The following is a 15,759-nucleotide window of genomic DNA, read 5'->3' as shown; positions in this document are numbered from 1 at the left end:
CTCCTCTTAATCTATTCCAAAATGGTTAAAAGAAAGAAAATCCCCAATCTCCACTTTACACGTAACAAGAAACAATTTATTTATTTAACCCAACAGTGAAGAAATTAACAAAATTACTAACAAAATGACAATTCCTCCTGAGACTACTAACTGTTCCCTAACTGGTCTAAATTCTATGGTATGCTGTTTACACAGAACATCGAACAGTACAGCACAGTACAGGCCCTTCGGCCCACAATGTTGTGCTGAACTTTTACCCTAAACCTAAGGTCTATCTAACCTCCAACCCACCTTATACTATCATTCATATGCCTATCTAATAGTCACTTAAATGCCTCTAATGAGGTCGACTACACGACCCTCTCCAGCAATGAATTCCATGCTCCAACCACTCTCTGAGTAAAGAACCTACGTTTGACGTCTCCCCTATATCTACGTTCACTCACTTTTAAAGCTATGGCCCCTCATAATAGCTTCCTACACCCAAGGAAAAAGTCTCTGGCTGTCCACTTCATCAATACCTCTAATCATTTTGTACACCTCTATCAAGTCACATCTCATCCTTCATCGTTCTAAAGAGGAAAACCTGAGATCTCTCAATCTTACCTCCATAAGACCTTCCCTCCATTCCAGGCAACATCCTGGTAAATCTCCTCTGCATCTTTTCCACATCTTTCCTGTAATGAGGCGACCAGAACTGGACACAGTACTCCAGATGTGGCCAAACCAGGGTTTTGTATAACTGGAGCATAACTTCACAGCTCTTGAACTCAGTCCGTCTATTAATGAAAGCTAACACACCATACACCTTTTAAACAAGTCTATCCTCCTGGGTGTCAGCTTTCGAGGAAGTGTGGACATGTACCCCAAGACCCCTCTGCTCCTCCACACTGCCAAGAATCTATCAGTTAACCATGTATTCTGCTTTCAAGTTTGTCCTTCCCAAATGAATGACCTCACACTTTTCAACTCCATCTGGAACTTCTCAGCCCAGCTCTGAATCTTCTCAGTGTCCCTTTCTAACCTAGAATAGCCCTCTGCACTATCCACAACTCGACCCACCTTCGTAGAGTCTGCGAACCTACTAATTGACCCTTCCACTCCTACATCCAAATCATTTACAAAAATCAAATAGAAGTGGACCCAGAACAGATCCTTGTGGTACACCACTCATAACTGAGCACCATGTTGAATATCTTCAGTGCACTACCACCCTTTGTCTTCTAAGGGTCAGCCAATTCTGAATCCACCAATCTGCCACATTTCCCCCGATCCCATACCTCCTTACTTTCTGCATGAGTCTACTATGGGGAACCTTATCCAGTACTTGCTTAAATCCATGTATACCACATCCACCGCTCTACCTTCATTCACGTGTTTGGTCATCTCTTCAAAGAAATCAGTGAAGTTTGTGAGGCATGATCATACATCACAAATCCGTGCTGACTATCACAAATCAAGCTGTGCCTTTCCAAGTGATCATAAATCCTATCTCTCAGAGCCCCTTCCAATAATTTGCCCACCACTGAAGTATGACTAACTGGCCTGTAATTTCCAAGGTTATCCCTAGTCCCTTTTTTGAACAAGGGAATAACGTTTGCCACTCTCCAGTCTTCTGGCACTGGACCTGTGGACAGTGAGGATGAAAAGATCATCGTCAAAGGCTCTACAATCTCTTCTCTCGCTTCCCATTGAATCCTTGGATAAATCCCATCAGGCCCGGGCAACTTATCTATGTTCAAGTTCCTCAAAATTCCTAGTGCATTTTCCTTACTAACATCCACCTCCCCTAGTCTATCAGCCTCTTTCACACTGTCCTCCCCAACAACTAGATCCCTCTCAGTCGTGAATACCGAAGAGAAGTATTCATTATAACAAAGTGTGGAGCTGGGTGAACACAGCAGGCCAAGCAGCATCTCAGGAGCACAAAAGCTGATGGTTCAGGCCTAGACTCTTCATCAGAGAGGCTCTAGGCCCGAAACGTCAGCTTTTGTGCGCCTGAGATGCTGCTTGGCCTGCTGTGTTCATCCAGCTCCACACTTTGTTATCTTGGATTCTCCAGCATCTGCAGTTCCCATTATCACAGAAGTATTCATTAAGGACCTCTCCTATCTCTTTAGGCCCTGTGCACAATTTCCCTTTTCAATCCTTGTTCGGCCCTCCCCTTTTTCTGGTCATTCTCTTATTCCTCATGTATGTGTAAAAAGCCTTCGAGTTTTCCTTGATCTTTTCTGCCAAGGTTTTCTGATGCCCTCATACAGCTCTCCTAAGCCCTTTCTTCAGCTCCTTCCTGCCTAACTTGTAGAGTCTTTTCCAATCCTTGTTTCCAAAACCTTATGTAAACACCCTTCTTCCTCTTATCTAGTCGTTCGACTTCTCTCGAGAACCAGGGCTCTTTAACTTAACTGCATCTTCCCTGCCTGCTAGGGACAAACATATCGATCACATGCAGTATGCATTCCTTAAACAACTTCCACACTTCTATAATACTTCCCCTGACAGAATCTGTTCTCTTTTATGTTACCCAGTTCTTGCCTAATATAATTATAATTCCCCTTCCCCCAATTATAAACCTTACCCTGCTGTACGTGCCTATCCTTTTCCCTATCCTTTTCCATGGCTACTGTAAAAGTAAAGAGTTATGATCGCTACTGCCAAAGTGCTCTCCTACTGGATGTGATTTTGCTCGCTGAGCTGGAAGGTTAGTTTTCAGACGTTTCATCACCATTCTAGGTAACATCATCAGTGAGCCTCCGACGAATGCTCTCCTACCAACAGGTCTAACACTTGGACCGGTTCATTGCCAAGCAACAAATCCAAAGTGGCCTCTCCTCGTGTTGGTCTTTCTACATATAGTGTCAGGAATCCTTCCTGAACACATTGGACAAAATCCACTCCATCTAAACTATTACAACTAAAAAGTTGCCAATCAATATTTGGAAAGTTGAAGTCACCCATGAATACAACCCTGTGACTTCTGTACCTTTTCAGTATGTGCCTCCCAACCTGCTCCTCCACTTCTCTGCAACTATTAGGGGGTCTAAAATTAGGGGGTAACAAAATCCCCAACAAAGTGACTGCTCCTTTCTTGTTCCTGACCTCAAACCAAACTGACTCTGTTGACATATCATTCTCAAACTGCCTTTTCAGTAGCTGCTATACCAGCCCTGACTAGCAATGCCACTCCCCCGCCTCTTTTACCACCCTCCCTAATTCTTTTAAAGCATCTCAATCCCGGAATCTCCAACAACCATTCCTGTCCCTGAGTTACCCACATTTCTGTAATGGCCGCAACATCGTAGTTCCAAGTACTGACCCATGCTCTTAAGTTCATCTGCCTTATTTCTGATACTTCTAACATTGAAGTATGCTCACTTCAAACCATCCCTGTGTCCACAATTACTTTCCATCAACCTCATTTCTTTATTAACAACCTCACTCCCTGTTGTGTCTGTTGGAAGGCTGAATGCCTCATCCTCTGAATTACAAATCCAGTTCCCCACCCCCTGCCAATCTAGTTTAAACCATCCTGTATGGCTTGAGCAAACCTCCCACCTAGGATATTTGTGCCCTTCCGGTTCAGGTGCAACCCGTCCTTACTGCACAGGTCCCACCTTCCCCAGAATGTGCTCCAATTATCCACATAATGGAAGCCCTCCCTCCTACACCAGCCCTGTAGCCATGTGATTAGCTGCACTCTCTCCGTATTTCTTAGCTCGTTATCATATGGCACTCGTAGTAATCCAGAGATAACTACCCTGTTTTTCCTGGACTTCAGCTTCCAACCTAACTCCCAGTACTCGTTTTTCACATTCTCTGCCCTTTTTCTCCCTATGTCATTGGTACCTGATGTGTACCGTGACTGCTGGTTGCTCAGCCTCTCCCTTAAGGATCTTGAAGACATGATCCGAAACATCATGGACCCTGGCACCCGGGAGACAACATACCATCTGTTTGTCTCATTCACGTCCACAGAACCGCCTGTCTGTGCCTCTTACTATTGAATCCCCCACTGCAATTGCTCTCCTATTCTCCCCCCTTCCATTCTGTGCCACAGACCAGGCTCAGTGCCAGAGACCTGTCTACTATGGCCTTCCCCAGTAAGTCGTTATTTTTTTCTCTCCCCCCCCCCCCCCCCCCCCCCCCCCCCGCCCCACCTCCCCCCGCCCCACCTCCCCCCGCCGACAGTATCCAAAATGAGGGGGAACAGCCACAGGGGATCCCTGCACTGTCTGCTTATTTGTTTTCCCCTCCTAACAGTCACGCAGCTACCTTTTTTTACCCTGTTCCTTGGGTGTGACCACCTCCTTATAACTCCTCTCTATCACCACCTCAGCTTCCTGAATGATCCAGAGTTCATCCAACTCCAGCTCCAGTTCCCTAACGTGGTTTGTGAGGATCTGGAATTGGGTGCACTTCTCACAGGTGAAGTCAGAGGGGGCATCAGCAGTGACCCTTACCTCTTACATCCTGCAAGAGGAGCATGCAACTGTCCTATTCCATTCTCTCTACTCTAGAATTCCAGAAGAATAAAAAAAGGCCTTATCTTACCGATCCTCCACCCAGTCTTTTTAGTTTTGGCTAGAGGAGGAGGATGGGCGGGAGACACAACATGTGCAGTGTTTCGGGTTTAGCCACTGCCTGAATATATTAGTTCACTTCCTGGCTCACACTCTCACAACACCCGCTGCTGAAAGTAAGAAGGCCACTGTTATACAAGGTAAGTTTTTTATAAGGAAAAGCTTACCTTCCCGGCTGCACACTGGCTCACGCTCTCACCACTCCCGCTGCTGAAAGACAAAATAAAAGAGGACAAGCCCCACTAATATAAACCCAACTAATAAGAAGCAATGAATTATAACTTAATCTCTCCAAGTTTGCACAGACTGCCTTCTAGAATCTTCTGTCATCTCCGATCTTTTCGCAAACACCTTTCTTCTGTTAATTCTGCTGTCAGGGATGTTTTATCTGCATAATTTCTTCAGTGAGCACTTTGAGCTAAAATACCCTGGTACCTTTGACTAATTAGATGGACTTTCTCTGAGTGCTGAATCTGGCAGGTAGCTGATGGCTGTCTCTTTCAGAGGGCAGTTGGCTCTCCTGATTTTTCCAAATGCCCTTGTTTTGCATACCTGTAATGACATAATCAAGTTCTTTATAATATGATTCGTTTCAGGTTGTCAACGCTAGATTAAAGTTAGTTGGCTTTCTGTATCTAGGTTCTATGTTTAAATTAATTGGCCAAATTCAAACTTGTTGTCTTGGAAAAACATGCTGCTTGGCTGTTAATAGAACATAGAACAATACAGCGCAGAACAGGCCCTTCGGCCCTCGATGTTGCGCCGACCTGTGAACTAATCTAAGCCCCTCCCCCTACACTGTCCCATCGTTCTCCGTATGCTTATCCAAGGACTGTTTAAATGCCCCTAATGTGGCTGAGTTAACTACATTGGCAGGCAGGGCGTTCCACGCCCTTACCGCTCTCTGAGTGAAGAACCTGCCTCTGACATCTGTCTTAAATCTATCAGCCCTCAATTTGTAGCTATGCCCCCTTGTAAAGTTGAAGTCATCATCCTCGGAAAAAGACTCTCACTGTCCACCCTATCTAATCCTCTGATGATCTTGTATGTCTCTATTAAATCCCCTCTTAGCCTCTTTCTCTCCAATGAGAACAGACCCACGTCCCTCAGCTTTTCTTCATAGGGCCTGCGCTCCAGACCAGGCAACACCCTGGTAAATCTCCTCTGCAGCTTTTCCAATGCTTCCACATCCTTCCTGTAATGGGGCGACCAGAACAGCACACAATATTCCAGAAGAGGCCGCACTAGCGTTTTGTACAGTTGCAGCATGACATCACAGCTCCGGACCTCAATCCCTCTACCAATAAAACCTAACACACTGTAAGCCTTCTTAACAGCACTATCAACCTGCGTGACAACGTTCAGGGATCTATGTACATGGACACCAAGATCCTTCAGCACATCCACACTACCAAGAATCTCACCATTGACCCGGTATTCTGCCTTCCTATTATTCGTCCCAAAGTGAATCACCTCACATTTATCCGTATTAAACTCCATTTGCCACCTTTCAGCCCAATTCTGCAGTTTATCCAAGCCTCCCTGCAACATTCTTCCACACTGTCCATCACTCCGTCAATTTTAGTGTCATCTGCAAACTTACTAACCCGTCCACCTATGCCTACGTCCAAGTCATTTATAAAAATGACAAACAGTAGTGGTCCCAAAACAGATCCTTGAGGCACACCACTAGTAACCGGACTCCAGGCTGAATATTTTCCATCAACCACCACTCGTTGCCTTCTTACAGAAAGCCAGTTTCTAATCCAAACTGCTAAATCTCCCTCAATCCCATGCCTCTGTATTTTCTCCAATAGCCTACCATGTGAAACCTTATCAAAGGCATTACTGAAGTCCATGTACACCACGTCACCCCCCTTCCCTCATCCACATGCTTGGTCACCTTCTCAATAAACTCAGTGAGGTTTGTGAGACATGACCTGCCCTTGACGAATCCATGCTGACTATCTCCAGTCAAATTGTTGCTTGCTAGATGATTATAAATCCTATCTCTTATAATCCTTTCCAAAACTTTTCCTACAACAGACGTAAGGCTCACAGGTCTATAATTACCTGGGTCATCCCTACTGCCCTTCTTGAACAAGGGCACAACATTTGCAATCCTCCAGTCCTCTGGTACTAAACCTGTAGACAATGAGGGCTCAAAGATCAAGGCCAAAGGCTCAGCCACCTCCTCCCTAGCTTCCCAGACAATCCTCGGAAAAATCCCATCTGGCCCAGGGGATTTATCTAACTTCACACCTTCTGGAATTGATAACACCTCCTCCTTACTAACCTTAATCCTTTCAATTCTAGTAGCCCATAACTCAGTCATCTCCTCTACAATATTCTGCAGTTCCTCAGTGAAAACAGATGAGAAATAATCATTTAGCACCTCTCTAATCTCCACAGGGTTTACACACAACACCCCACTTCTGTCTTTGACTGGGCCTATTCCTACCCTAGTCATCCTCTTATTCCTCACATACCTACAGAAAGCTTTAGGGTTCTCCTTTATTCTACCTGCTAATGTCTGCTCATATCCCCTCCTTGCTGTTCTTAACTCTGTCTTTAAATCCTTCCCAGCTAATCTGTAACTCTCCATCGCCTCATCTGAACCATCTCGTTTCATTGTCACATAAGCCTCCCTATTCCGCTTAACAAGAGATACAATTTCTTTAGTAAACCACGGTTCCCTTACCTTATCGCTTCCTCTCTGCCTGACAGGGACGTACCTATCAAGGACACGCAAAATCTGTTCCTTAAACCAGCTCCACATTTCGATTGTCCCCATCCACTGAGTTTTGCTAATCCATTCTATGCCTCCTAAGTCTTGCCTAATTGCATTATAATTGTCCTTCCCCATCTATAACTCTTGCCCTGTGGCATGGTCCTATTCCTTTCCATTGCTAAAGTAAACATAACCGAACTATGGTCACCCTCTCCAAAGTGCTCACCTACCACTAAATCAAACACCTGGCCTGGTTCATTACCAAGTACCAGATCCAGTGTGGCCTCCCCTCTTGTTGGCCCTTCGACATACTGAGTCGGGAAACCCTCCTGCACACATTGGACAAAAACTGATCCATCCAACGTACTAGAGTTATAGCATTTCCTGTCAATGTTAGGGAAGTTAAAGTCTCCCATAATGACCACACTGTTCCTTTCACTCTTGTCCAGAATAGTTTTGCTGATCTTCGCCTCCACATCCCTGGAAATTTGTAGAGGCCTATAAAAAACTCCCAGCAGTGTTACCTCTCCTCTCCTGTTTCTGACCTCAGCCCATACCACCTCAGTAGACAAGTCCTCATCAAAAGTTCTTTCAGCCACTGTTATACTGTCCTTGACTAACAAAGCCACACCTCCCCTCTACCATCTTCCCTGACCTTAATGAAAGATCTAAACCCTGGAACCTGCAGCACCCATTCCTGACCCTGCTCTATCCATGTCTCCGAAATGGCCACAACATCGAAGTCCCAGGTACCTATCCTTGCTGCAAGCTCACCTACCTTATTCCGGATACTCCTGGCGTTAAAGTAGACACACTTCAATCCAGCTTGCTGTCTGCCAGCACACTCCCGTGACGGTGAGGTCCTGTCCATGCCCTCCTTAAGCTCATCCTCCTGTATACTAGAACTACACCTCAGTATCCCATCCCCCTTCTGAGCTAGTTTAAATTCACCCGAAAATCTATACAAAATGTTTCCATTCGGGCACACTCTGTGCACCGGCATTTATAAACTTGCAAGCAGACAGAGGACAAGCTCTTAAAGGGACCATAGCACAGGTTCTAACTTGCTGCCTTTCAATTCATGAATACGCTACCCAACTTCATAACACATTGCAGTAGCTCAGCGCAGGGGCTTCCACATGCCCGTGCCAGACCTAGACCAACAACCACCCCACTCTGCTCCAAGCTTTTAGTCTGCTCCACACCAGCTCTCAGCTGCTCCAAGGTAAGTTTTCTCCTTGCTCTGGAACTGTCTCCCTGTGCTGGCCTCCACTCTGGGACTCTCTCTATACATATATAGTTGCTGGGGCTAAAAGGATCAAAGGGTATGAGACAAAAGCAGGAACAGCATACTGAGATGATCCAACCATGATCGTATTGAATGGTAGAGCATGCTGAATGACCCCCATATGTTCCTATTTTCTATGTCTTTGGTTTTGGGAAATGTTAACAGCTTAAGTTCTTCTTGCCTTGAGTTGGAGGCCCTGACTCAGGCTTTATAGTTATTTTGATAATATTGGTCTTAATTTTCTGCTGGGAGGATGGTCATTACGGCAGCGTAGTTGGGAGTTAAGCATTAGACCATGGAGATGTCTTGATGTCTCTGTCTGCTGGCTCCCTGAGAACTGACCTAAAGTTAAAGTTTCCTTTTAGGCCATTACCTGGAACCTGGAAGCCTCCAATGAAGACCGAACTCTAATTAGGGTTGTTAACTTCAGAGAGTTTGACTTGACTTGGTTTAACACTGTAGTTACTCAGGAAATGTTAACATGTTACAGTATGTTTTAACTGCTGGGTAACAATTAAGCTGACTGCCCCCCCTTAAAACCCCAATGACAATTGGCCCTGCCCATTTCCTCCTTTTGATATCACCCCATTCGACTCTCTGCACACCTAAACCGATACTCCTGATCTCCCCAAGCACTCACCTGCCAACCTGCCCTCGCACCCATCCACTTGCCCATTCAGAATCCTACATCCTTGCCCACCTGGCACAGCAGCCCCTTCTCCACCAAGCACTTCATCTCACTTAAATAGCACGCCAGTCCCTTGCCCTTCCATCATTGCACACCCTACCCAACCCTTTGACTTCATTGATCTTGAACACTTGTATTTACTTGGTGGCTATGGAAGTAGCTTGAAAACCTTTTTAATCCTGAAGTATGTCAGGAATTGTTGAAAGGGTGTGGTTTTTGTTCTGATTCACTTTGTTGCTGCCTGTTTGGATTGCTGCACTGAACTTACTTGCTCCCGATGAGAGAGCTTCTGGCTCAGAGGTTTGCACATAGAATCCTTCAAAGAGAAGTGTTTTCTTGTTGAATCATTATTGGACAGAAATTGGGATTCTGATCTTGATTCACTTGGGGGTAACCTCATTATTTCTTTAAACCAATTTTGTGAACTAATTCCTCTATTATAAGTTGTATTCTGAATATTACAATGCCAAATAATATTGATTTGTAACAGTTGTCATTGAATAAATACTTCCTACATTACAGAACACCATTCTGTGTCTCAGTTGTCATATTTAACATAGCAATTGTGCTGCCCTTCTGGCTGTAAAATCAAAATTGAAATTATTCAGTTGAGACTTTCACGTAATGTTTTACTGTTCAATCAGCAAATAAGATTGATCCAAATAGATTTTTTTTTTGGAATGTGAGGGTTGCTGGGCAAGGCCAGCATTTGTTGCCTTAATTTTCCTCACATTTTCGTGAGCCTCCTACAACTGAGTGGCTTTCTGGAGCGTAGAAAAGAGACAACCACATGGAATCAGACCAGAGTCACATGCACCGTTAGCTTCTCAGACAGATAAAGGGATAGTCCAGGCTTCTGAATTACTAGTCCAGTAATGCTACAGCTATGATACTATCTCCAAACAGTTTTCTGAATTTGTACTAAAATTTAATGCATGGAAAGATTTGTGGTCATAATATGGTGTGAACAAAAATGTCAAATATTGGTTGATATTTTTGATACATTTTTGAATTACACAGGTTTAAAAATGTAGATTCAAAGCAACTGGAAAGTTTGTTACATGCAGGTAACCCAGATGTATGCACAACTGGTAAGTTTTATTAATTTCACTGCAAAAATTGCTGTTTATTTTGGATATATATTGCTTGAGCAGGACTATGAATCAATAAATGTTAAGTAATAAGTTGACTTTATCTGAAACCACAAGTTTGAAGCTGCTCTCATTCAGAAGTCACAATGAAAGTGCGTGTTTGGGAATTACATTTTGTGTCATCATTTTTTACTTTTTCATAGCAAGCTGCATTAAACAAAATATTTCTGAAGGTGGTTAGTAATTAACAAGTTATTTTGCTTCCCCACCTGTGGCAATTAAAAGGACATAAAGTGCCCTCATTTTCAGTGGTTAACATTCCAAAGTATCCTATGATTATTGTATCAACCACAATCACTAATTTTGGACATCAGATATTATACTTTACTGATTAATTTGACATAATGTAATATTTTGCTTTGTTGCAGATCACTGTCTTGAAAGTTACTGTTGGCATTTGGACTAGCCGGGGGAAAGTGGGGATAGTGTTAAAAAGTAGTGCAAGTTGAAAATAATATAACTTTTTGCTTTTCATTTTTTTTTTATCCACTATGCAAGCCTCTTGATCTGGACAAATGGGTATGTTGGTGTGTCTACTGGTCTGTGATTTTGTTGCTGTGCCCCTTTTATAAACCATTGTAAATCCCTTGTTATAGGTCATTAGCGATCAATGCATGAGCTCTAACATATTTCACTTCACTCATAAAGGCCCTGTTCATACCTTGCATAACAATTTAATTTCATTGCATTCATTTCACTGCAATACAGGAAGCTAAATCCTTATTTTATTCTGAAGTTCTGATGTAAAATGGTGTAAATGTTAAGAAATAAGCATGTTGTATTTCATAGGAAGCTGGTTTATTTTGAACTGTTACTTTTGTTCTGTGCACTGCACAAAGAACAATTTCTTAACATATTTGTCTTTTAATTGTAATGATCGCAACCTTTTTATCTTGTTTCATTCAGATTTTGCTTTGATTTTCTCTGCTTTTTCTGTTCAATTCACTGCATTTTATTTTTCTAACACCAAAAAAAACTTGGAAAAACATTGTTCTTTTACCAAGGTTAGGAATGGTTATGGAATCATCTGTTCATGCCCTATAATTTGTTCTCCAAAAAAAGTCTTGATACTTTCACAAAACTTAGAAAGATATTAAAGAGAATTATCACTCTGTGGGGAAATTCACTGTACCGCATAACACAGATATTTTGCGACATCTCCCTGAGTGGAAACATTCGCTCTCAGACGACTGGACTCTCAAGCCACAAATAATGCTAATCTTCCTAACATTGATCTCGCTTAGTGCACGTCTTGTGCAATGTAACCTGTATATCTCTGTCTTTGATCTGTACATCCGTTGTATACTATGATCTGCCTGTACAGCTCGTAAACAAAGCTTTTCACTGTATTTCAGTAAACGTGACAATAAATCAGTCAATTACTTGGAGAGAAACTGGAGATACACACCAACTGGGACCTATCCAGATGCATTCTTGATCAGTTAGATGCCGTTGTGCTTAATAAATATTTACACCTGTTTTCCACCAGTATTTGACTCCTGCATTATGTTCCCAATGTTCAGACATGTTAACAGTTTGGTTTCAGTTTGCACATCATCCTACCAGATTCAAAAACCCTCCCATATTTGAACAGGTATGTTTGACTCTGGTGATGTAAGTGTTCTGTAAGTGAAGACAGTTTTAACATTGAAGGGCAGAATGAGTCGGTGCAGGCTTGGAGGCCCAAAGGGCCTTTTCCTGTGCTGTATTGCTCTTTGGATCTTGATGTGAACAGCCATTGACATCACTTCCCTGTTTTTGTTTATTTGCCTCATCCAGTTTCGTGTTATATTTTTTGCTGTCATCGTTCCTTTCCTGTAGGTGAAACTCATTGTCAGCATTGTTGCTCTGGTGCTTCACCGCATAGACTGTAGCCTGTTCAACCATAGCTGCCTGATCATATTTTTTACTAGTTAACTACTCTGAAACAATTGCTGCAGTCGAATCTGTTGAAGAGTCGGGACGGGAATTCCTTTTTGTTTCCAGTTTGTTTCTTGAAAGAATGAGGTGGAGTCTATGATTGTGTCGTCTTCAAAGACTTTCAGAGTGATGAACTACATTACATGAGAATGTAGTAAACGGCTCCCTCAACCTGCTGAAGTATCATTTAAAATCATGGTTGTATTCTACCTGACCCCATCCTATCCTCATACCTCATGATTTTTAGTGCCAAAAGTCTAATGATCTTCATATTAAATAGAATTAATCATTGAAAATCTGTGATCCTATGAGATAAATAATTTTAAAGATAATTTTAAAGGGTGACACGGTAGCTTAGTGGTTAGTACTGCTGACTCACAGCACCAAGGACCCGGTTTCAATTTGACCCTTGGGCAACTGTCTGTGTGGAGTTTGTACATTCTCCCAGTGTCTGCGTGGGTTTCCTCCGGGTGCTCCCGTTTCCTCCCACAGCCGAAAGATGTTCAAGTTAGGTGGATTGGCCATGCTAAATTGTCTGTAGTGCCCAGGGCTGTGTATGTCAGGTGGATTAGACATGGGAAATGCAGGGTTACAGTGAAAGGGTAGGGTAGGGGTGTGGGTCTGGTTAGGATGCTCTTTAGAAGAGTAGTGTGGACTTGTTGGTCCACATGGCCTGTTTCCACACTGTAGGGATTCTATGATCTATGATCATTAAGGACCCCTGAAGAAATTTGCTTGTCTCCATTGTAAATGGCTCATGCCATCCAAGAGGCTATCAATCCAACTCTAGGTACTGTAACTAGGAGAATTCACCTTCAGCTTTGCTGTTAAACCCTCAAAGAATTTTACATGTTCCAATGAGGGTATGTCTGAAACTTCCAAAGCTCACTTAGGTAGATATTTCTATCCCATCTTACATTGAACATAATGACAAAAGAACTAGGAGCAGGAGTAGGCTATCTGGCCCCTTAAGCCTGCTCTGCCATTCAGTAAAATCATGGCTGATGTTTTTGAGACTCAGTTCCACTTACCTGCCCGCTCACCATAAACCTTAATTCCCTTACTGTTCAAAAATGTATCTAGCCTTGCCTTAAAAACATTCAGCAAGGTAGCTTCAACCACTTCATTGGGCAGGGAATTCCACAGGTTCACAACCCTTCGGGTGAAGAAATTCCTCCAGACCTCAGTCCTACATCTGCTTCCCTTTATTTTAAGGCTATGCCTCCGAGTCCTAGATTCATCAGCTAGTGGAAACAACTTCCCTGCCTCCACCTTATCGATTCCCTTCATAATCCTATATGTTTCTATAAGATCTCCCTTCATTCTTCTGAATTCAAGTGAGTATAATCCCAGCCTATTCTGTCTGTCCTCATAATCCAACCCTCTCAACTCTGGAATCAACTGAGTGAATCTCCTCTGCACCCCCTCCAGTGCAAGTATATCTCTTCTCAAATAAGGCGACCAAAACTGCACACAGCACTCCAGGTACAGCCTCACCAAAACCCTATACAGCTGCAGCATAGCCTGCCTGTTTTGAAACTCCATCCCTCCAGCAATAACAGACAAAATTCAATTTGCCTTTTTAATTACCTGCTGAGCCTGCAATCCTACTTTTAGTGATTCATGCACAAAGACACCCAAGTCCCTCTGCACAGCAGCGTGCTTGTGATTTTTTTTTAAACCATTTAAAACATAGCCCATTTTGCTGTTATTCCTACCAAAATGGATGACTTCACAGTTATCAACATTATCCTCCATCTGCCAGAGCTTTGCCCACTCATTTAGACTATCTGTATCCCTCTGCAGACTTTCAGTGTCTTTTGCACACTTTGCTCTACCACTCACCTCAGTGTCACCTGCAAATTTTGACACACCACACTTAGTCCCCAACTCCAAATCATCTATGTAAATTGTAAACAATTACGGTCCCAACACTGATCCCTGAGGCAAAGATAATGGGAACTGCAGATGCTGGAGAATCCAAGATTTCAAAGTGTGGGGCTGGATGAACACAGCAGGCCAAGCAGCATCTTAGGAGCACAAAAGCTGATGTTTCGGGCCTAGACCCTTCATCAGAGAGGGGGATGGGGAGAGGATTCTGAAATAAATACGAAGCGAGGGGGAGGCGGACTGAAGATGGATAGAGGAGAAGGTAGGTGGAGACGAGAGTATGGGTGGGGAGGTAGGGAGGGGATAGGTAAGTTCGGGGAGGTCGGACAGGTCAAGGGGGCGGGATGAGATTGGTAGGTAAGAAATGGAGGTGCGGCTTGAGGTGGGAGGAGGGGATAGGTGAGACAAAGAACAGGATAGGCAAGCCGGGACGAGCTGGGCTGGTTTTGGGATGCAGTAGGGGGAGGGGAGATTTTGAAGCTGGTGAAACCCACATTGATACCATTGGGCCATCGGGTTTCCAAGCGGAATATGAGTTGCTGTTCTTGCAACCCATGGGTGGCATCATTATGGCACTGCAGAAGGCTCAGGATGGACATATCGTCTAAGGAATGGGAGGGGGAGTTAAAATGGTTTGCGACTGGGAGGTGCAGTTGTTTACTGCGAATCGAGTGTAGGTGTTCTGCAAAGCGGTTCCCAAGCCTCTGCTTGGTTTCCCCAATGTAGAGGAAGCCACACTGTGTACAGCGGATACAGTATACCACATTGGCGGATGTGCAGGTACCTGATATGGAAAGCCATCTTGGGGCCTGGGATGGGGGTGTGGGGGCAGGTGTAGCACTTTCTGCGGTTGCAGGGGAAGGTGCCGGGTGTGGTGGGGTTGGAGGGGAGTGTGGAGCGGACGAGGGAGTCACGGAGAGAGTGGTCTGTCCAGAAGAAGACAAGTGTGGGGTGGGAAAAATGTTTTTGGTGGTGGTTTCGGATTGTAGATGGCGGAAGTGTCGGAGGATGATGCGTTGTATCCGGAGGTTGGTGGGGTGGTATGTGGAAACGATGGGGATCCTCTTGGGGCGGTTGTGGCGGGGGCGGGGTGTGAGGGATGAGGTATGGGAAATGCAGGAGACACGGTCGAGGACGTTCTCGACCACTGCGGGGGGGAAGCCCTTGAAGAACGAGGACACTGCAGGGCACTGCAGGAGGCCCAGGATGGACATATCGTCTAAGGAATGGGAGGGGGAGTTGAAATGGTTCGCGACTGGGAGGTGCAGTTGTTTACTGCGAATCGAGTGTAGGTGTTCTGCAAAGCGGTTCCCAAGCCTCTGCTTGGTTTCCCCAATGTAGAGGAAGCCACACTGTGTACAGCGGATGCAGTGTACCACATTGGCGGATGAGCAGGTGAACATCTGCTTGATGTGGAAAGTCATCTTGGGGTCTGGGATGGGGGTGAGGGAGGTGGTGTGGGGGCAGGTGTAGCACTTCCTGCGGTTGCAGGGGAAAGTGCCGGGTGTGGT

General features: G+C 44.3%; 1 protein-coding gene across 5 annotated transcripts in view; it reads left to right on the top strand.

Moving 5' to 3' along the window:
• The window catches only part of LOC125447673 (ryanodine receptor 1-like), a 411,721-nt gene that overhangs the window by 54,716 nt on the left and 341,246 nt on the right, over positions 1–15,759 (top strand). For 4 of the 5 annotated variants that reach the window (XM_059641018.1, XM_059641017.1, XM_059641016.1 and 1 more), the window contains exon 4: positions 10,937–10,957. The exons of the other annotated variant lie outside the window; for it this stretch is intronic. In XM_059641018.1, coding sequence (XP_059497001.1) covers positions 10,937–10,957 — 21 coding nt within the window. The remainder of the gene's footprint in view (positions 1–10,936; positions 10,958–15,759) is intronic. 5 annotated transcript variants of the gene reach the window in all.

This window comes from Stegostoma tigrinum, chromosome 39 (assembly GCF_030684315.1).
Source record: "Stegostoma tigrinum isolate sSteTig4 chromosome 39, sSteTig4.hap1, whole genome shotgun sequence".
Taxonomy (NCBI): domain Eukaryota; kingdom Metazoa; phylum Chordata; class Chondrichthyes; order Orectolobiformes; family Stegostomatidae; genus Stegostoma; species Stegostoma tigrinum.
Note: the sequence above shows the minus strand (reverse complement) of the source record. Positions and strands in the feature narration are given on the sequence as shown.